Source organism: Lithobates pipiens, unplaced genomic scaffold, assembly GCF_037356315.1.
Source record: "Lithobates pipiens isolate NorthernLeopardFrog02 unplaced genomic scaffold, aLitPip1_a1.2 Scaffold_18, whole genome shotgun sequence".
Taxonomy (NCBI): domain Eukaryota; kingdom Metazoa; phylum Chordata; class Amphibia; order Anura; family Ranidae; genus Lithobates; species Lithobates pipiens.
In genome coordinates, this window is record NW_027507758.1 from 194,401,968 (window position 1) to 194,426,035 (window position 24,068).

General features: G+C 41.6%; 1 protein-coding gene across 4 annotated transcripts in view; it reads right to left on the minus strand.

The window, feature by feature from the left end:
- MAP4K3 (mitogen-activated protein kinase kinase kinase kinase 3) overlaps positions 1 to 24,068 on the minus strand; it is a 783,526-nt gene that overhangs the window by 710,196 nt on the left and 49,262 nt on the right. For all 4 annotated transcript variants that reach the window (XM_077486491.1, XM_077486490.1, XM_077486493.1 and 1 more), the window contains exon 2: positions 453 to 510. In XM_077486491.1, the coding sequence (XP_077342617.1) occupies positions 453 to 510 (58 nt within the window). The remainder of the gene's footprint in view (positions 1 to 452; positions 511 to 24,068) is intronic.

The following is a 24,068-nucleotide window of genomic DNA, read 5'->3' on the forward strand; positions in this document are numbered from 1 at the left end:
GCTGGCTCCTAGATTCCAAGCAAATTTGTCAAGCCCTGGGTTAAAGGCTAAAGATTACTTCCACTGTGAATCCAGTAGTTGTTAGCTGAAAAAGGCTTTTTTATGTCATTTAAATTTACCTTATAGTTCGACCTTTTCAGTTTTTAAATAGGTTCTAACCATTTTTACTTCTGTCAGTCTGCTACATGTGCAACGTTTTAGGTTATTTACTGGCATTAAACTGCTTAAAATTAAATGAACTACAAAATGAGTCATGTCATAAAGCTTTTAACCAGTAGCATACACACTCTAATATGCATATGCACATGTATACAACAAAAGCCACTGAATGGATCCTAATCCTTTTATTTGTATTCACCTTTCTATTTTATGTACGGATACCCATTTTTCACACCCCCACCTCCCCCCCCTTTCACCAGTTTTAGAAAATAAAAGCACCACTGACTTCTTACCTGGTTCCAGTTTGATCACCTTAATTGCTGCGAGTTCTCCAGTGTTGACATTCCGAGCCTAAAAGACACAAGGCAAGTAGTTTTATGTTTTTGTTTTTTATTATTTTTATAGATGCATACTAAATGGTGCAAACAAAATTACAACAAAATGGCAATAGGAAATGATCATTAAAACACAAAGTTCAGTCTTTGAAGCTTTTGCCATTTTAAACCTGAATTGCATAGCCAGTAATTTAGGATGTGAGAACACAAGCAACAACAACTCTAATCATGTCGGGGCATGTGTTCTTGGAGAGACACAAGTTTCACACTACTTAAACCCAACTACAGAGTTTCTATATAGCATAATTTGGGATCATTTAACCACTTAAAGTGGTTGTAAACCCTCCCCCACAACTTTGTCCCATGTAAATCAGCATAAAAAACCCTAATGAACACTGCTGATAGATATCTCCTTACTTGCTTAGTATTGTTCTTATCCTTGTTGTTCTGTAGAATGAAGTCACTGAGCATGCCCAGATTTCCCCTGATTTACGGCACACTCTCTATGTGCTTATCTATCTGTTATCAGGACTTCCTACAGCACACAACTGAACTCTCCTAATCACTCAGAGCTTCTTCATACACACCATGTGACCTCGCATACAGTCAAAACTTGGCCATTACTGCAGTCTTATCAGCTGAAGCTGATAAGTCTGACAAAGGCAAACAGACATAGGCACAAGTAAATACTATGAAATAAACAAGTAAGCTATGAACAGGGAAGCAGGGTTGCCATAGAAACGTTGGATTGAGAAGGAGGCTTGGTTAACAGTACAGGAAGTGCTTAATGTAAGGGTGGAAATATACTCCACTGTGGACACAGAAAACAATACTTAAGATGGCGCTGCCTAACCCCTGGAAACAAGTTTTTTAAAGTTTCTTTAAACAGTAAGTAATATGCGATTTGGGCTGGATTACAGTGGCTATAGTCTGATAATTACTTATTATAATGATGTACTAAATGAAAAGAAACATCAGAGTGGGAGAGTTTACTTCCTCTTTAAGGACTAGCCTCGTTTTGGAATTTAGGTGTTTACATGTTTAAAACAGTTTTTTTTGCTAGAAAATTACTTAGAACCCCGAAACATTATATATTGTTTTTTTTCTAATACCCTGGAGAGAATAAAACGGCAATACTTTTTTTCACATCGCATTTGCGCAGCGGTCTTGCAAGCGCACTTTTTTTTGGAAAATAAAAATCAGTTTTTTTAATAAAAAAATAAGACACCAGTAAAGTTAGTCCAAATAGTTTTTTTATATTGTGAAAGATAAGGTTACACCGAGTAAATTGATACCAAACATGTCACGCTTAAAAATTGCGCCTGCTCGTGGAATGGCGTCAAACTTTTACCCTCAAAAATCTCCATAGGTGACGTTTTAAAAATTCTACAGGTTGCATGTTTTGCATTACAGAGGAGGTCTAGGGCTGTCGCTCTACCGATCGCGGTGATACCTCACATGTGTGGTTTGACCACCGTTTTCATATGCGGGTGCTACTCACGTATTTTATTTATTTGACTTAATTTTATACATTTTTTTCACCGTTTTAAAAAAAATAAAAAATAAAATCTGGATCACTTTTATTCTTATTACAAGGAATGTAAACATCCCTTGTAATAGAAAAAAAGCATGGCAGGCCCTCTTAAATATGAGATCTGTGGTCAAAAAGTCCTCGGATCTCATATTTGGACTAAAATGTAATTTAAAAAAATATATATAAATTGTCATTTGAAAAAATTTTCCTTTAAGAGCTATGGGAGGAAGTGATGTTTTGACGTCGCTTTCGCCCTGTTATGTCATGGAGATGGGTGGGGGCCATCTTAGCCTCACTCGTCTTCATACCCAGGCACCAAGAGGATCCGATCACCTCCGCCACTGCCGACGGCTCCGGTAAGCGGCGGAGGGCGCAGGTGAGTGGCAGGAGGGGGGCCCTCTCCCACCGCCAAGAGATCCCCATTATTGTAAACACGACCGGCTCCTGAAAAGATGGATATCTCGGTTGTGGCAGCAGCTGCTGGCGTTACCGAGATATCCCTCTTCAAAGTGCCGGCATATATGTACAGGAGCTGGTCAGCAAGTGGTTAATAGGAAGCTAACATCATCCCACTTGCTCTGGATTCCAACTTAAAGTGCCTGTAACCCCAAGAAAAAAAAATACCTGGCTGATCCTGCCTGGTGCTGCCATCCCCTCTGTAAACTGACCACATTTATCATGACTGCTGAGCCACGAAACAGTAGTCAGTTTACAGGACTCTGTCATCCTGATGTCTCACCCCTCTCCACCTTCCCCCCCCCTCCCTGCCTGTCAGCTGGTCGATCTGCCCCCCGCCCCTCCCGCTGCTATATTAACTTCGTTTTCCCAATAGAATCCCCGTGTTCCATTAAGTTATGTGGCCCAGTGTATGTACTTTATATAAAAAAAATAAAATACATTTACTTTATATCTTATTTCCGAGCGCCTCTTGGCGCTCGCGTGACCGTTTGACACTCTCCTCTCCTCCCGGCTGACGTCAGCAGGGGATTCTCAGCCCCTCCTGCTGTAGTTCTCAAATCGGTAAGGAGAGTGGTTGGCAGTCATGTGAGCACCGGTCGGCACTCTGAAATCAGGTATAAAGCTACAACTTTTTTTATAATGAACATAACTTGGAACACGGGATTGAATTAAGAAAGTAAAGTGGCTTTACAACCACTTTAAATATAGCATGGGAGAACCAACAAGCATTGCTAGACCTCTTTTCAAAAGTACCCCTTTACAGATTTCTAAAAATTAATTTATTCCATTTATACAAAAAAAGTTTTTTGCTTGAATTACATGCACATACTTTTCTTTCCTGGTAAAATTTAGCTTGTCTCTGCCCTTTTTCTGTGATTCCATTAAGTTTAAGATTAGTCTCGCTGACCAATAAGTAATTCTAGGTAGCGAGGGCAGGCCCTTCTTTATCTGAAAAATACCTATTGAACCTGCTAGAAATACAGTTTCCCTGTAATTTCCTGTACACTGAACTGAAATTTCAAACAAGGTTATTGGTCTTCCAAGTTAAATGCTGTGGGCTACTGAATACCTCACTCCTATGTTATGAAAAGAGTTGGAGGTGTTCTGTAATCTTCTTGTCCCTGGGTGACTGCACGTCTCTTCCATAGATACAGTACAGTGAGGGTGCTGTCAATCTAAGGCTTAGTTCGCATTGGCTTAAAGAGGAAGTAAACCCTTCCAAACAACTTGGACCTATAGGTAAGCCTAGATTAAGGCTTACCTGTAGGTCCAAGCAATATCTCCTAAACCTATATGGTTTAGGAGATATTTGCCCGAAAATGGGCACCGCTGTCTACGGCGCATGCGCCGTAGACAGCGGCGCGCATGCGCACTAAATGCGGCAAATCCAAGAATGGATTTGCCAAATTTGTCGACTCCCGTGCGCATGCGCGGGAGTGACGTCATCGCGGCCCCGCCGTATGACAGCGGCGGAGCTGCGAGGCGCGACTCCCGTGCGCATGCGCGGGAGTGACGTCATCGCGGCTTCGCCGCTGTCATTGGTCGGAGCTGCGAGACGCCACCAGCAAGATGGACGCGGCGGACTACAGGGATCAGCGGCGACTTTGCTGGCTCCTGTGTCAGGTAAGTGACATATAATGAGCTACTATGCGATGCATAGTAGTCCATTATGCTTTACCTTTGCAGGGAAAAAAAGAGGAAGTAAACCAATCAGGGTTTACTTCCTCTTTAAGAACAGGCATTTGAGAGGCATTAAAAAGAGAGGCTTCAAAATTGAAGCTTCATGTCGAGTCAGGAGGCGCTGAAGCTTTTCAACGCCATTCAAGTCTATGGTAATGCTCCGCAAACGCTTGGCAGGTGTTTTCGGCGTGGTTTTGGGGCAGTTTCAGATCTATCACTTTCCAGTGTGGAGCAGTTTTAACACTCATCAAATGCTACAAAACCACGCATATGGTGTTTAGGGAGCACTTTAGAAAAGTTAAAATGCCCCATTCTAAAGCTCATTGATGCCTGTCTGACGCCCATACGAACGCTTTACAAACGCTATAGGAGCGTTTGTTGAGCTCAGTAATTTAGCAAGTCCTAAAACATGAAGTACACATTTTTAGTTTCTTTAGAGGAGCTCTTGGACAAACAATGGACCCAAGCTTTGTCAACAAGAATCAGCAACACCCTTACCTTTTACCATAGTTTGTCCTATGGCATTTTAACCCTTTCATAACTAAACCTATTTTTGGAATTTGGTGTTTACAAGTTAAAATCCATATTTTCTACTAGAAAATTACTTGGAACCCCCAAACATTATATATATTTTTTTAACAGAGACTCTAGAGAATAAAACGGCGATTGTTGCAATATTTTATGTCACATGGTATTTGCGCAGCGGTGTTTTAAATGCAACTTTTTGGGAAAAGGGACACTTTCATGAATTAAAAAAAAAAAAACAGTAAAATTATCCCATTTTTTTTGCATAATGTGAAAGATAATGTTACGCCGAGTAAATAGATACCAAACATGTCACACTTTATAATTGCACGCACTTGTGGATTGACGACAAAGTACGGTACCTAAAAATCTCAATAGGCGACGCTTTAAACATTTTTTTACGGTTACCAGGTTAGCGTTACAGAGGAGGTCTAGTGCTAGAATTATTGCTCTCGCTCCGACGATCGCGGCGATACCTCACATGTGTGATTTGAACACCGTTTACATACGCGGGCGCGACTTCCGTATGCGTTTTCTTTGCTTTGCGAGCTCGCGGGGACGGCGGGCGCTTTAAAATTTATTTTATTTTTTTTATTTTTTTTTATAATGACTAAAATTGTTTAAAATAAAAATAAAAAAATGTGATCACTTTTATTGCTGTCACAAGGAATGTAAACATCCCTTGTGACAGTAATAGGCGGTGACAGGTACTCTTTATGGAGGGATCGGGGGTCTAAAAGACCTCCCACCCCTCCTTTACACTTCAGTGTATTCAGATCGCTGAAAACGGCGATTCTGAATACCGGATATTTTTTTTAAACCGGCGCCATTGGCAGCCGAGTAAACGGGAAGTGACGTCATGACGTCGCTTCCTTGTTTACTATGAGGAGACTGGAACGAAGCCGATTACGGCTTCGTTCCAGTTCCTCCCCAGCGGCATCGCAGCAGGAATCGGTGCTCCCGATCGAGTGGGAGCACCGGTAACAGCGGCGGGAGGGGACGGCATAACAGCCAAGCGGCTTTTAGCCGCATCGGTTGTTATCGCTGGATAGCCAATCGCCCGCTGAACAAAACGGTACCGGGAAGATGCCTGCAGGTGCGGGCATCATCCCGGTATACCCCCCGGAAGCCGAGTACGCACATCTGCGTACGCTCGGCGGGAAAGGGTTAAGTATTGTCCTGCCACCTAGAGTTTACAAGTAGAAATGCTTTTGTCATAAAAGCCAACATAGGTTCAAAGGGAACACAGCGCTTCTAGCAGCAATCACTGAAGGTAATTGCTGGCTGTGCAGAAAGCCGCGAATAGCTGCAGCCACCAGCGACATCTCATAGTGAAAGCCGCTAAGAATCTCTAAATCCTGCCGCTACTATTCACACTGGCCCTAATCGTCGGTGGGAATGTAGCCCAACATAGAGACTTCACCATGGGACAACATGGCAAAGCATAAAAGCAAAGAAGGCCTTCACAAAATACAAGGTTGAGAGATCATCATTAGCATTGAGACTTTATAAAAAACACAACAAGAAATGTAAGAATGTAATTAGGGTGGCTAAGATAGAACACGAAAGACACATAGCAGAGGAGAGCAAAAAAAAAAAAAATCTCAAGAATTTCTTTAAGTATGTAAACAAAAAAAGGGAAAAAGACCATATTGGCCCCATAAAGAATGAGGAGGGACATCTGGTTACAAAGGATGGGGAGATGGGGAAGGTACTGAATTTATTCTTCTTCTCAGTCTTCACGAGGGAACCGGGGGGCTTCAGTAACCAAAACTGCAGTGTTAATCCTCATGACACATCACAGGAAGCACCTCCATAGTTAACAGAGGACAGAATTAAAATTAGACTTGGGAAACTTAACATTAAAAAGGATTTTTTTTTTTCTTTAAATAACAAACATTTTATACTTACCTCCATTGTGCAGCTCATTTTATACAGCGTGGCCCCGAACCTGGTCTTCTGGGGTCCCTCGGCGGCTGTCTCGGTTTTCCCCCGCAATTACTTCTCACATTCATGCAAGCTCCCTCACATGGTGAGAAGTACTTGTAGGCACGCGCCCGTGATACAGCTGGTGGCTATAGCTGCTCACTGTATCACTCGGCCCCGTCCCCTGGCACGCCGCATCATTGGATGCGATTGACAGCAGTGTGAGCCAATCTAGCCAATCAACGGCCAGGCTGAGCGGTGAAGAGGATGTCGGAGGTGAGCGCGGGACTTTTGAGGGGTCAAGTAAGTAAAACAGGGGGTGGCTGGGGGGGGGTGGCAGCACTCTCAGATGTTTTTTCACCTTAATGCATAAGGTGAAAAAATGTTTAGCTTTACAACCCCTTTAATAAATAACTGGGACCAGATGGCTTGCACCAGAGGGAACTCAGTCAACTATTTGCCAGACCATTGATCCTAATTTTTACTGACAGTCTACTGACTGGAATGGTACCAGCTGATTGAAGAAAAGCCAATGTAGCACCAACATTTAAAAAGGGCCCAAAATACATCCCTGGGAATTACAGACCAGTTAGCCTAACATCAATAGTATGCAAGCTCTTGGAGGGGATGATAAAAGGGACTATATACAAGATTTTAGTAATGAGAATGGTATCAATAGCAGTAATCAGCATGGATTAATGAAGAATCGTTCTTGCCAAACCAATCTATTAACTTTCTATGAGGAGGTGAGTTGCCATCTAGATAAAAAGGTCCGTAGATGTGTATCTGGATTTTGAAAAAGCATTTGACATAGTTCCCCATAAACTTTTACTGTGCAACATAAAGGGCCGTTGGCATGGGCCATAGGGTGAGCACGTGGATTAAAACCTGGCTACAAGGGGGAGTTCAGAGGATGGTGATAAATGGGTAATACTCGGAATGGTCAGGGATGGGTAGTGGGGTCACCCAGGGTTCTGTGCTGGGAACAATCCTACTAAATTTGTTCATAAACTACCTGGAGGTTGGGATAAACAGTTCAGTATCTGTATTTGCGGATGATACTAAGATAAGCAGGGCAATAACTTCTCTGCAGAATGTGGAAAACTTGCAAAAAGGTCTGAACAAATTAATGGGGTGGGTAACTACATGGCAAATGAGGTTTAGTGTATAAAAATGTAAAAAAAATGCATTTGGGTTGCAAAACTATGAATGCAATCTATACATTGGGGGAAAACCTCTGGGGGAATCTAGGATGGAAAACAACCTGGGTGTCCTATTAGATGAAAGGCACAGCAATGTCATGCAATGCCAAGCTGCTGCTAACAAAGCAAACAGAATATTGGCAGGCATTAAAAAGGGATCAACTCCAGAGATAAAACAATAATTCTCCCGCTCTACAAGACTCTGGTCCGGCTGCACCTGGAGTATGCTGTCCAGTTCTGGGCACCAGTCCTCAGGAAGGATGTACTGGAAATGGAGCGAGTACAAAGAAGGGCAACAAAGGGTCTGGAGGATATTAGAATAAGTTCAGTGCTCACAACCTTTCCTCATAACTCTCTGGAGAAGGCATGCTTGAGAGGGGATATGATTTCAAATTACAAATACCATACTGGTGACCCCACAATAGGGATAAAACTTTTTTTTGCGGAAGGGAGTTTAACTAGACACGTGGTCACTCATTAAAATTAGAAAAAAAGAGGTTTAACCTTAAACTGCGTAAAGTGTTTTTACTGTAAGAGTGGCAAGGATGTTGAATTCCCTTCCACGGGTGGTGGTCTCAGCGGGGAGCATTGAACGCTCCTTAGTGCTTATTTTTACTTTCCTTCAGGTCACTACAGGTGACAGCAATAATGTGGAGTTCGGAAGAGAACACCTTGAGAAATGTGAGGGCCCAGGAGATTGACACTTTCAAAAGTGTCAGTTTTCAAGCAGACTCTGGGGGACAATTTTTGCAGAAATGGTTGATCTGAGGCCTGAAGGTTACATGAATTGAGTTGGATCTGAGGAGTGAAAGTGCATTGCTGGGACTGAACTCTGAGGTCTAAAGGGCATGAATTGAGTTTGATGTAAAATATAAACATGTTTTGTGTGAACCAATTAATAGAACATCTAATGAGTTTAATTTATCATTAGCAGTACAACTGAGTGTGAAATTGAAAAACGTACAACTACAGCACGTTACTGTTCACTGGCACTGTGGTTGACTAATGCTTTTAAAATTGGCACTCACTTTGGAAAAGATTTCTCTTAATTATTTTTGAACAGAACAGAAAAAGTAACGACTCATGCACAATACAGCTAAAAAAAAGGCTGGCATTTGACTTTTTTTTCTGCCCCTAAATGTCCCTCTATGTTAGACTACGTGTCCTGTGTTTACACGCAGGAGGGTTTGGGGCAGAAATCTGAAGGCTACAAAATGTGTTCAGGATAGGACAGGGGTTGACAAATTTGCTTGGAATCTAGGAGCCAGCTAAAAAAGTTAGGAGCCAGGTCCGTGACGGCGATCTGGACCTGTCCCTGGCCTGACATGGAGACGAGTGAGGGGAAGATAGCCCCAAGCCCCTCACCTGTCTTCAAGTCATTGCCCATAGCTCTTAGAGGGACATTTTATTTATTTTTTTCAAATGACAATTTTTTTTTAATTTACTATTTAGTGTAAATATGAGATGTGAGGTCTCTCTGACCCCAGATCTCATATACAAGAGGACCTGTCATGCTTTTTTCTATTACAAGGGATTTTTACATTCCTTGTAATAGGAATAAAAGTGACACACACATTTTTTTTTTTTTTTTTTTTTTTTTAAAGAACAGTGAAAAAAATAAAAAGTTAAAATAAAAAAATATATATTTTAAACGCGCCCTGTCCCGCCAAGCTTGCGTGCAGAAGCGAACGCATATATGAAAGCGGTGTTCAAATCACACATGTGAGGTATCGCTGCGATCGGTAGAGTGAGAGCAATAATTCTAGCCCCAGACCTCCTCTGTAACTTAAAAAGTGCAACCTGCTTCTCCTTTTGTTAAAAGAAAAATTTCTTCTCAATAAAAACCAATAAAAAAAAAAAAAAGAAAGTGCAACCTGTAGAATTTTTTAAATGTCGCCTATGGAGGTTTTAAAGGGTAAAAGTTTGTCGCCATTCCATGAGCGGGGGCGCAATTTTGAAGCATGACATGTTTGGTATCGATTTACTCGACGCAACATTATCTTTCACAATATTAAAAAAAATTGGGCTAACTTTACTGTTGTCTTATTTTTTTTTTTTTATTAAATACATTTTCCCCAAAAAAGTGCGCTTGCAAGTCCGCTGTGCAAATACGGTGTGACAGACAGTATTGCAACGACCACCATTTTCATAGTTTCATAGTTAGTAAGGTTGAATAAAGACACCAGTCCATCCAGTTCAACCTGAGTGAGTGTCTACAATCACCCCTGCACACTCACATCGGTCCCTACCCTCAAAGAGCCTACAATCCAAGGTCCCTAATTAATATACTAGGGCCAATTTTAGACAGAAGCCAATTAACCTACCTGCATGTCTTTGGATTGTGGGAGGAAACCGGAGCACCCGGAGGAAACCCACGCAGGCACAGGGAGAACATGCAAACTCCAGGCAGGTAGTGTCGTGGTTGGGATTTGAACCAGCGACCCTCCTTACTGCTAGGTGAGAGTGCTAACCACTACACCACTGTGCCGCCCTTTAGGGTGTTAGAATAAAATATATATGTAATTTTTAGGGGTTCTGAGTAAAGGGAAGGAAGATAGGCTGGCAGGCAGGGAAAATTAGCATTGCATCCATTAGCATTGCTGGTTGTAATTCCAACGGCCACCACAAGAGGGCGCCAGATTCCAGAAGGAACCATAGGATCGTAGAAGGCCTCAAAGCCAGGGGCTAAATTACCGGCCGGCGGCGGCGCGGCCCGACGCGATCGCGCCGGGGGGGTCCGCGGAGACAGCATACCCCCAGCTGTGCTGCCCCAGGCGCCAGTTCGCTAATTCTAGTCGCAAATGCGACCTGGCGCCCGGGTTTTGTCGAGCCCTGGGATAGGAGTGTTTGACTAAAAAACACCTGACATGCCTAAACACTAAGGCCTCATGTACACTGCTGCTGGTAAACGGACGTTCAGAGGCAGTTGGCTGCTTTTTTTCAGCTGCTGTCAGTGGATACATGTCCGCTGACATTCGCCACTCTATAGATAGTTTTTTCGATCGGACCATCTAAAGCTAACAGGTGGAATTGATCGGTCAATTAGTGTGAAAGGGGCCTAAAAGAAAAATAAATAAATAAATAAAAGACAGTTTATGGTACAGATTAGCTAAAACAATAACAATTAAGGTTTACATCTGAAACAACCAGCTCTGGCATTACATATTACAGAAAATATATTTATGGGCCTTTGTTCCTACATCCCAGTAAGTTAAACATTAGGCATGGTCCTACCTAACTATACCCCACTATTGAACACTGACCAGCTGGTAAATTGGTGACGTACAGAATTTGCAATGCTAATAAGGTACCCCCCAAAAACCGAGCAGCAAATAGTGTGTCACCTTGAAAATCTGCAGCCTTACGATACTAAATCCAGTATCTGCTGTCTCTGATTGACCAAAGCAGGCTTTCTATATTCTACCACAACCAGCCCAGACAGATTAAAGTTCATAAGCAAACCCTTTAAACAAAAATTTTCCATTAAGCTTCAGAGGATTTTTTAATAGGGCCATAATGGCTTTTAGCAGAAGTCTAATGCCGCGTACACATGATCAGACTATCCGGCAGACAATTCGACCGTGCATGGGCTCCAGCAGACTTTTTCTTCCCAAAAGTCCAGCGGACTTTGAAAGAAGACTTGACTCAAAATTGTCCACCGGACTCGGCTTTCCGGGGGACAATCCGCTTGGCTGTGTGCTAGTCCGCCAGACTTTCCAAATGAACGGACTTTCCCCACACATGGACTAAAGTCCGTTCATTTTGAACGTGACTTCAGGTACGACGGGACTAGCAAAGGAAGTCAATTTCGTCGCTTCCATCGGCGAGATTGATATCTTGCAAGCCCGGACACCTGGTATGGGTTTTAAGGTTAACCCCTACGCTGAAAAACGACGTGGGGTCCCCCCAAAGTCTATACCAGACCCTTATCGGAGCACGCAGCCTGGCCGGTCAGGAAAGGGGGTGGGGACGAGCGAGCACCCCCCCACCTGCTGAACCGGAACTGCCTAATGAACTACTTTAAAAACCTGTGTTGTGTGTTTTTTTTATTACCACTTTTTCCCCCCAGGTGAATGGGCATGGGTACGTACCCCATACTCATTCACATAGGGTGGGGGGGGGCAGGATCTGGGGGCCCCCGGATTCCGATAAGCCCCCCGCAGACCCCGACAACCAACGGCCAGGGTTGTCGGGAAGAGGCCCTTGTCCTCATCAACATGGGGACAAGGTGCTTTGGGGTGGCACCCACACCCCATGTTGAGGGCATGCAACCTGGTAGGGTTGGGGGGGCGTTCACTCATCCCAACCCCCTTTCCTGACCGGCTGGCTGCGTGCTCGGATAGGGGTTCGTATGGACTTTGGGGGGTCTTCCACACTGTTTTTCAGCGTAGGGGTTACCCTTAAAACCCATACCAGGCGACCGGGCTCACAAGGTTTCAATCTCGCCGATGGAAGCGGCGACATTGACTTCCTTCGCTAGTTCCGGCGTACCTGAAGTCACGTTTAAAAATTAACGGGCATTAGTCCATGTGTGGGCAAGGCCGTTCATTTGGAAAGTCCGGCGGATTGCCCGCCAGACTAAGTACGCCGTATAGTTTGATCGTGTGTACACAGCATAATAGTCATTATCAGCACTTAATCACACAGGAACCCAGTTTTGGAATAAGCATTTCATAAACTAGTCATGAAAAAGTCAAGGTAATTAAACCCACTGGTCAGACATCTTCCAGGCCAATAGCCTATGGATAACATTGTAACCACCCCCCCCCCCCCCTCCAAACATCAGAAGGCTTTTAGATCCAGATAGGGACAGACACCCCTTTCTTGGGCGCAGTAAAGAGATCTGAACTGAAGCCATTGAACCTTCCTTGGGGATGATAGCCTGAGGCTAGAGGTAAGTTTGGCAGCTTCTGAAGAGTCTGGGGAATGTTTGAGGCAAAAAAAATTTTTGCAGTAGAGCATGAAACTATTTTTAACCGGAGGAAGAAACCTCTCACACACAAACATTCTAATTTCTATGTTGTGTGAGAAAAGGCTGGGAATGGCAGAGCACTACCATTTTTAGTGACAGCCATGTCACTTTACCACACAATCCAAGTGCCACTAACAGACCCCCTGACAGGAAACGGATATTCACCCAAATAAGTGGTAAAGGCAGAAAAGGCGGCTGCCAAGGCTTGAACATCTGTGGGCTCCTTGAGGGTAGGGATCGATGTGAGAGTGCAATGTACAGGGATAGGGACAATTGTAGACACTCACTCAGGTTGAACTGGATGGACTGCTGTCTTTATTCAACCTAACTACTAAACTATAACAAAAGGCATCAGGCTAAAAGGCTGCACTAGCGCGGTCCAGCAGACTAATATATACTAAATCACACCTAAAAAAAAAAAACACACAGACAGGCTGCCAGAAGCACATTCAGGCTCAGGTCCCCAGGTACAAGGGAGAAGTCGCAGTTTCCCATTTTGAAAAAAAAAAAAAAAAAGGAGGTAGGCAGGCCATGCCTGAGCAACAGATAATATCTGATGCTGTGAACAGAAAAAGGAACTGCACAAGCCAAGAAAGGTTGCGCCAGCTCACAAAAACTAAAATAAAAGGAAATAAAGTAAAATAAAATAGGAAGGGAAACATTGAGCCAATTTAACAGATAGAAAAGGCTAGACAGCAATAAGAGCCTTGCAGAAAGCCTCCGGGATCAAGAAATCCAGAAACCTGCAGTCTATATTGCGAAAACAGAGATAAGTGAACTAACTCCACCTGACGTGTGTCCAATGCAGGAAGCCTACCACTGCCTGGGGGACAACAGGGCTTGCGTGGAGAGACTTGCTCCCAATCACACGTTTGCTGGTCTAGTGAGAGGGAGGGAATGCTTGATAGTAGAAACAGTCAGAAACAAACTTTAGCAGCTAAAGAAAGCAGGTTTCATAGTTTTATAGTTAGTAAGGTTGAATAAAGACACCAGTCCATCCAGTTCAACCTGAGTGAGTGTCTACAATAGACCCTATCCCTGTACATTGCACACTCACATTGGTCCCAACCCTCAAGGCGCCCACAATCCAAGGTCCCCATTCATATACTAGGGCCAATTTTCGGACAGAAGCCAATTAACATATCTGCATGTCTTTGGATTGTGGGAGGAAACTGGAGTACCCAGAGGAAACCCACACAGGCACAGGGAGAACATGCAAACTCCAGGCAGGTAGTGTCATGGTTGGGATTTGAACCAGCGACCCTTCTTACTGCTAGGTGAGAGTGCTACCCACTACACCACTGTGCCGCCCACAGTGTTTACTTCCAAAAGGAAAAAATGCATTCTCTTATAGTTAGGGGCGTTAAGCCACCCATTTTTAAATTTTTATTTTTTTTGCACCTAGCATACCAATTCTAGAAAAAGGCAGCTTAACCCACTGGTTCTAAATAAACTTCAATAAACAAAAAGCTGTAGAAATGCTAAAATAACACACAGATTTTTATAATAAAAAGCTAAAGTTATTCTTTAAACCAGCGGTCCCCAACCTTTTTGGCACCAGGGATCAGTTTTGTGGAAGATTTGACCACGGACTGGGAAGGGGGCCATTGGTGTTAGCACTTCAATCATTCCGACACCATGGGTGATATGGTGTCAGAATAATGGAAGCAGATTATTTCCATTATTCCATTGTAATGTATAATGAAACTGTTCAACTCACCAGATGCAGCTTGTCACTGTAGCCACAAGCTGCAGGTTGTCGACCACCAGATGCAGCTACTGCCTCAGCAAGGAATCCTGCATTACAAGTTCAGGAGCAGGAGCCCAGGCCACGGCCCAGGGTTTTGGGACCCCTGCTTTAAGCAATAACTATTTTTTTTCTTTTTTATTTGTAATGAATTTGCTACTATATACTTTAAAACACTAGTACTGAAGAACAGATACTACAAAATTAAGTAATAGCTATAAAATATTTCAAAACCATATAAACATGACCGCTTATAACCTAAGTTGGCACAACCTGGCCCACATAAATACCTCATTGTTGCAGTTACACAAGCAGCTGATCTGTGAGCACTGACAGCAACTAAATCACGTGACTGAAGACACATAGTACATAGGACATTATTACTGGTAAACTTAGAGGAGCAAAGAGGTATGGATGATGTTGAAAATGTACTATCGGTAAAGTTCTCCAATGACTTATTTTTAATACTTTTGCTTTGTAGAGCTAATGTGCATGGGTTAACAAATAAAAAATAAAAGTTATTTGCATGAGATTTTTACAGGTTTCTATTCTATACAGCTCTTTTATGATGCATGAATGTGATTGGGTAACCATAAGCACCATTTCATCTATGACCGTTTGCAGTGGGAAACGCAATCCCCTTCCTTTCATTTCATTCAATTGCCTAACGAACTATGTGTCAGTGCATTTTTATTGGCAGCCAGAAAAACCCGTAGAGCAATGGTGAGTAGTAATTATAGAAACAGATTTTCTATATTCTGGACCTACAAATTCTCATGTGATGTTTCAGTGTTGAAACATCGAGGCTAATAGTGAAATTACCCAGAAGCACTTGTTTTCCTATATTCTTAGATCCAGGGCTAATAATACATTATTCATTTTTTTTTTTTCAACCTTTGGGTTGAATGAAAAAAAAAAATAATTAGCTGGTTCCCCTACCCACACGCTTGATGTGAATGAGGGAATCACTCCTGCTGAGTTATTGTATTCTGACAGTGGAGAGGTTTCCATGCCGTCAGAAAATAGGAATCAGTGCTGCCGGCTGTATCCAGTGGAAAAGATAGATCAGCAAAACCCCAACAGGCTGTCTGTACATAAGTTAATTGATAGATCATATTTTGATCTATGTATAGGCAGGCTGGTTGTACACAAGTCAACTGATAGATCAACTTGTGTACAACCAGCCTGCTTATGCATGCATCAAAATGTGGCCAGTCCCTGCTGAACCAGATGAATTTCGTCACACGCACATTTAATTTGCTTAGTCTGATATTTAAAAATGTATGGTTTTCACCCAGTACTAAAAATAACTTGAGCAAGATACAGAAAACAATATGCTACTCCTGATTACTATCTGCAAACAACATCTGCAATGAATGTATTTAAAGATGAGCATCTTGTAAAGCGGCTTGTTTATCTGAAGGCCTGCCTTAAATTCCCAGGGATTACTTCAGCTTTAACAACATTACATCTAACTGTATTTTAAATGGCTTTAAAATGAATGGATTAATTGGACTGTATACAGTCTTGTTAAGCTAAATAGCATAATGCGCCTGATTAAAGAACAGTTGTTAAAATAGTAATAATAAATATAAAGCAATCTCTAGTGATGAACAATCGATTTGTAAAAATATATTCAAGTAAATCAAACCCCAGTAAATCCTGTTTAATATAGACTAGAATACCAAAAGTATTGGGACGCCTGCCTTTACACATACATGAACTTTAATGGCATCCCAGTCTTAGCCTGTTGGGATCAACATTGAGTTGGCCCACCCTTTGCCACTATAACCGCTTCAACTCTTCTGGGAAGGCTGTCCACAAGGTTTAGATGTGTGTCTATGGGAATGTGTGATTATTCTTCGGTTCTAATTCATCCCAAAGGTGTTCCATCGGGTTGAGGTCAGGACTCTGTGCAGGCCAGTCTAGTTCCTCCACCCCAAACTCACTCATTCATGTCTTTTATGCACCTTGCACCACACTAAAATCACGTGTACAGTGATTTTTTTTTCCCTCTCATTTGGCTAATTGGGTGAAACAAAAAATGGAAAAAAAAAAAAAAACTTCTAGTTTGTACCCAGTTTAAAGCAGCCAATAGATTAGTCAGTTTTTTTGTTCAACCATAGGGATGAATGCAAAATACCAACTCGATTCCCCCATCCACACACTTGATTTGGATGGTTGAATCCTCCCCACTAAGCTATTGTATTCTGAAGTGACTGCCCCATCAGAAAACACTGATCAGAATTGCTGGCTAAACTGCATCAAGATAAAAAAACCTTTTTACCTTGACAAAGTCACCTTTTAACCCTTTAAACTATCTACTGATATAAGAACCCCTTTCAATAAGCAGAGATTTGACAAACGGCGCCCTTGTCTCCTCTGTGATGACCCTAAAGTGAGCAACTTTCCACCATGTTCACAAAATGGGACATTTATGTATAGCTATAGAATGCTACTGTCAGGATACATGGGTTGTGTTTAGTGGTGCCAAAAATGATTGCCCGAAAACTATTTTCGGCATTAGCCAAACGATAATGGAGCACCAAAAAAGGGGTCTGCCCCAGGTGCCGTCCATTGCAGGGTTGTTATCCAGGCATACCCCAGTCGTCCTCCTATCCTCCTTCCTCTTCATGCAGAGTGGCAGCAGTAACAATGTCCCGCCTCCTGTGATAGACGGCACACTGATCCAATGGCAGGACATTGAATCAGTGCGACGTTATCACAGGAGGCGGGACATTGTCACTGCGGCCAGGAAATTCAAATCCAGCGCCGTGTCACACAGAGATCACCCGCTCTGGCCTGGGCACAGGCAGGCTGCATCTAACGGGCAACGGCAAGGCTGCACTGGCAAGGCTGCATTGATCTCTTGTATTATGTCTGCAGTCTCTGACCATCACCAGTATCATGTCTGCTAGAGGTGCACCAATTGGAAATTTTGCTAATACTATTAGTAGTGTGTTTAAATAAGAGATTGCAGACATGATACAAGAGATGGTTATAGACTGTAGACTGCATTTTTCTTGACCTTACTTGCAATAAACGTGTCAATAATGGCCAACAATAAATTCATATTCATTTAAATTAATTATATATGAAAATATAAATATTTTTTTAAAAACTGTCATTTTCGGTTTTCGCCAAAGTGCATCCGGCATTTTCAGTTTCGGTACACCCCTAGTTTGGTCTCAGTTACCTGAAATATGAAAATGACACCCGGGTATGATTGGTTTCTGCTGACCTCTACTTTCATAACACTAGATTTTACATAGAATTTTGTTCAAACATAGCTTGATTCAAAATAGAGGAACTGAACATCTAAAATGTATTTTTTCCCCCTTTCACAGATTGATGTAGGAATGCAAGAATCTTTGCATTCCAAAGTCCAGCTGCTTGGGTGATTAATCTCCTTTGCAGATGTGACACACATATTATTCAGGAATTTCCGGTAAAAAATGTTGCACTTGGTGAACATTTTCATTTACAAATATTTTTTCAACTTTGAAAAAAGTACCATGTTAATAACTCCATAAGAAGATATTAGCGTGTCACCAACGGTCATATGCAATAGTCTGAAATTTGTGAACAGTTGTAAAAGAGCAGCCGCACATGCCTGACAGATAACTCCGAGGCCCCATTCACACCTGAGCATTTTGTAGCTTGAAGCCTCAAGATACAAAACGCTGGGAAAAAAATATAGTAATGCCTGAAGCTCAAACAAGTTCTGGAGCTTTTTTTGTCATTTTTAGAGTGTTTGTATTCCCATAGAAATTAATGCAACCGCTCCATTGGAGCGTCCTAGCTCGTTTCTAGATGCATTTTGCCTCTTATCTGCTCAAGTGAAACATATTTACATAAAGGAAATGGCACGGGAAATGCACAGATCTCCAATTTTGGTTAGCAAATATGAAGGAAAGCAACATAAATGATGCGGTCTCTTTTTTAGTCCTGGAAAACTTTATCCGAATGGTAAAGCAGCACTCCAGCCTCTGCGATTCAAAAGATCCATGCTGCAAGCTTTGAGCGAGCAAGAGGAGGGCATGGAACCAAATTGCCAGCCAAGTATTCACAAACTGGGCAGACATAAGAAATGCCCATGTGAAGGATGATTACGTAAGATAAACCCCTCAAACTGAATCAACCACTAAACCCACCATAGGGAGATGATATGATGACTGTTATTTATTATATTATCTATACATAAACAATAGATTCCTAGCACCAGAAAAAAAACAGTACAAGCGTATGCTCATATTCCTATGCATTGCTTACATGATCATACATATGAGAAAACAGACAATAGATGTGCAATTGCAGTTCATCATGGCCACATATGTGTACACACAACTTGCATGTGTTAGGAATGTGAACTAGAATGGCACATGTATTGCCTCCTTGTTCATAAGTATATTAGTATAAGCACCTAAGCAATGCATTGGAATAGGAGTATAAACTCGTATTGTATACTGGTGCTTGGAATCTGTTATTTTTTAACACAGTAATTTGCTTAGCAGCAGATAAACCGGTCAAGTTTATGCTCATATTCCTAGGCGTTGCCCATGTGCTCATTATGGTGCCCCTATAGCAAGCTGCGGGCTGTGGGGCATTCCATAGGAGATAGAGGCCAGGAGCACAGAAGAGGGACCTGAGAAGAGAAGGATACGGGCTGCCCTGTGTAAAGCCAACTGCACAGAGGTGGTAAGAATAGCATGCGCATAGCCCGGCGGTCGTGAGAGACAAAACAGGCATTTGTGTGTGTAAACACACAAATCCCAGTTCTGTCAGGAGAGGAGAGACAGATTGTGTGTTCCTACTAGCTAGGAACAACGATCTGGCTTCTAGTCAGTCACATCCCCCCACAGTAAGAAACACATGAGGGAACACATTTAACCCCTTGATCGCCCTCTAATGTTATCCCTTTCCCTACCGTTGACATTTATTTAGTAATCAATGGATTTTTATGGCACTGATCGCTGTATAAATGTCAATGGTCCCAAAAATGTGTCAAAAGTGTCCGACCTGTCCACCGCAATGTCGCACTCTGGATAAAAATAAAAAAACACTGATCACCGCCATTACTTGTAAAAAACGAATAATAAAAATGCCATAAATCTATCCCCTATTTTGTAGACGCTATAACTTTTGCACAAACCAATCAATATACGCTTACTGCGATTTTTTTAACTAAAAATATTAGAAGAATATATATCAGTCTAAAGTGAATTTTATTTATTTTTTTAAATTGGGGATATTATAGCAAAATCTTTAAAAAAAAAATAATTTTCTTTTAAATTGGGGCTCTTTTTGTTTATAGAGCAAAAAATAAAAACTGCAGAGGTGATCAAATACCACCAAAAGAAAGCTCTATTTGTGGGGGAAAAAAGGGTGCCAATTTTGTTTGGGTACCACGTTGCACAACCACGCAATTGATAGTTAAAGCTATGCAGTGCCACATGGCCTGGTCATTAAGGGGGCAAATCTTTCCGGGGCTGAAGTGGTTAATCTGTGCAAGACTGTGCTGCCTAGACTCATACACAATCTGGTTAGAGGTCTGAAAAAACAGCAACATGCCGTGGCACTACCATTTCATGCCAAGTAACATTTTTGATTAACCGGGGAGCAAGAGCATTCTTGAAAGACAGCGAGTCAAATCTGAGACTGGGTGCAAATTCCTATAGTAAAGCTGTGTCATACATACTAATAAATAATTAATTTTATACTGCTAGAGATCGGCCACGAACAAAAACTTATCACTGGAGGGTATATTTCCTAAATAAAGCATAACTAAAGAAATTTAGTAATGTTAGACAATAAGGTAATTAAACAGTATAAATTATTTGAACTGAATAATTAGTGGTACCAAAACTACACAGCCACAAAATCATAATATATACATTGCAAAATTAAAAATAGTGAAGAGCAACCACTCCCGGCTGAGCAGCAGGGTGTATTCAAGTGGTTGTAAACCCTTACAACACACTTTTTGCTACAGGTAATCCTATAATAAGGCTTACCGGAAGCTACCATGGATATCTCCTAAACCTGAACTGTGCTGATGTCATCGGCACATGCGCACTGAAGCAAACGAAAGCAATGCCACGCAGGTGCCGTTGCTTCAGTTAGACTGTGCCGTTACCAGCGACGAAGCCCGAAATACCCGCAAGTAACTGCAGGAGCGATGTCGCTGGCTGAAGCAGTGACTGAGGGCCACTGCGGGGGGCTTCGATCTAAGGTAAGTAATGCATAATGAGGTAGTATGCTGTGCATACTAGCTCATTATGCCTTTGTTGTCTTGTAGGTTTTTTTTTTGTTTGTTTTTTTGTTTAATGAGTCAATTAGATGAAAATAATCAACAGTGAAAACAAGCAATATGCAAAGAAAATATGTTTTATAAATATGTTTTTTATATATATATATATATATATATATATATATATATATATATATGAGACTGGGTATAAATCCTGCACTCTGTTGTTCCTCTATCCTCATAAGGCCTCCCAATCACTCAGATGTTGTTCCTCGTAGTAGTATATGTCATAAGGGCAGAAAAAAACCTCAGTGTTTTACCGTTTAAAAACAACTTTTAATAAAACCACAGTAAAGAACTCACATTTACAGATGCACTGTCCTAGTGCATGCAAGTAAAGCGCTTGTATGATAAAGATAGACAATTCCTGGATCACTGAAACATTATATAGTACTCTTTTTTTAAAGATTTAAAGGTATGAGTACAAAAGATATGTATGAGTAGATGTCAATTGTAATATCTGCTTAAAGTGGAGTTCCACCTTGAAAAACTTTTTTGCATATTCACAGTCCTTTACTAGTAGCAAGAAACACCCTGTTGCTATGTAGTGGCTCCTAAACTGCCACTTCCGGGTCCGCGGCGCTCATCACTTCCTCCCTCGCCTGTGCTCCTGGGAAATGCGAGTCATCATTTCCCAGGAGCCAGTGGGCAGTACTGTGAGCAAAAATCACGTTATTTCCTGACAGAATGACGCGATTTAAGGTGGATCACATCTATGTTGCCCTAACAAACGGGGCGTGACCTTCCTCTATCGCCCGCGGAGCATTGCACATGCGTGAGATCGAGAGGGGCGTGTTGGTTACCCAGCATGCACCTCTTCATTGCAAATCCAGGAAGAGGTTGCGATTGGGCTTCACAATCATGGCAACTGCCAGAAGAGGGTTTTCTAAATAGTAAATATATAAAAAAAAAAAAATATATATATATATATATATATATATATATATATATATATATATATATATATATATATATATATATATAGAATTCGTATCAACTAGCAAACATATAGAACGTTCATTATTTATGTTATTAATGCATTATGATGAGCCGCGTGAAAGAAAAAAAAAAAAATTCTGTGGCCGGAACGCCGCTTTAACACAAGTATAATAAAAAATAATGTGGCACTCCTACCAAAGTTGTGCAATATTTTATTTGCTGTATATAGGGTATCTTCTGAGTGCATGTGTTTAAATTATAATAACTGATTCATCGCCAGTTAATGTTTGGTGAAAGTGACATCTACTGGCACTTAGTCACATAATTTTTCCAGCAAGAAAAATGCTATGTGACCAACACTGTACAAATTCACTTAGAGATACCTTGTCACCAATCCGTGACTTTATCAGTAGATAATATTAAGAAAAAAGGACAGGATACATACTCACTAGTCAATAGCGAATAGGTTTTCTGTTACAACTGTAGTTTTACTTATTGTCAATATGACACTCCTTGTACTATAGTACTCATTTGGAATATGCAGCTTTGTTATGAACAACAGTTCACAATATGGATATTAGTAAGTTGGAGGAAAAGCAGAGATAGGCAACCAAACAGAAAGAAAAAAAGTCACAATAAGCGTATATTGATTGGTTTGCACAAAAGTTATAGTGTCTACAAAATAGAGGCTAGATTTATGGCATTTTTTTTTTTAAATAGTAATGTAGGTGATCAGCAATTTTTTGCAGGACTGCGGCATTGTGGCGGACAGATCGGACACTTGTGAGTGACCATTGACATTTATACAGAGATCAGAGCTAAAAATAGCCAATAATTACTGTATACATTTTACTGACAGGGAAGGGGTTAACACTAGGGGGCTATCAAGGGGGTTAAGTGTTACCTAGGGAGGAATTTCTAACTTTCCACATTTCCCATCTTTCTCTTTGGTTAATAGGATGTCCCAATCTCTGCTTTTAGAAGTAAGCGGTCTCAGAAGTATCTTACCCTGAGCTTTCAAGGGTGCTATGAAATCCAGAGCATTGTAAATGTTGTTCACAGCAGACAAATCCCCTTGCTTCGTAAAGGGCTCGTCACAAGTTGATACTTGAAATGTGAATGTGCCTTGATTGACATCACAAATCAATCTGGGGCTACACTACGTAAGGGGAAGATCTGTTCCTAGCTTGAATCCCTTTTACACTAACAGGATGGTTTTCAGAAGTAGGGTTGTCCTCGCACAAATCCTCCTGATGCCCAATCCGATACCTCCAACCAGTAGTCGGCGGACGGAGCGGAGATCGGGTAAGCTGGCAAGGGCAGGGATGAAGGGCACAGCCACATTCTGTCCAAAACGGTGTCCGGAGCCATCACATACAGTAAAGAGAGTGACGTTCCGTGTCTCAGTCAGGAGGGTAAACATCACAACGCCCATCTTGGTACACCATGCACTCGGCTGCAGTAAGCCAGCAGTGGACATCTTGTTACACCCAGCCCATATAGCACATAAGATGTCCACTGTAAAAAGTGTACCAAGATGGGCGTTGCAGCATAAATTACTAGATGATAAATGTTAAATGACATGAATGAGAGGCATTGAAGGATTTTTCAATGCTATATGACATATAGACATCACTGCCAGCCACCTGTCAGTGCCTATACACCTATCAGTGCCACCTATTAGTGCCAGACATCACTGCCAGCCACCTATCGGTGACCATAAGTGCCGCTCATCAATGCCATCTATCAGTGCCAGACATCAGTCAGTACCATCTATCAGTGCCCATCAGTCAAACTGTCACACGAAATTGAAAAAAAAAAAAAAGTAAAAAGTATCGGTACTTGTACTCAGTCTTAAAAAGGGTATCGGGACAGCCCTAATCAGAAGGAAAAAGTCTTTCATTACCTTGGCACTGTTAGAGATTTTTTTTATGAAACCTGAGGTTGGCAATAGCAAGCATTTATTGAGTTCTTTTGATAAGATCAATTGTTTCTTCTTTTCAACACAATCACATGCATCGGATCCAAATTCTTTTTCACCATCTTGAGTTGTCCTTCGCTGCCCATAAATTGCTACAGCAGGAGAAGGGCTGCTACTGAAAACCTGTACTTTCATTCGATAGTCTATGACTTTGTCATTGACATCATTGTTGCGATACCATCAGAACATGAGAACGTATCTGTTCTTTTCTCGAATGATAAAACATTGATACATTTGCTGAATTTCAGCCATAACAGCAATTTGTTCTTGTCTGAAGTGGAGCCAGACTCCTATAGGGT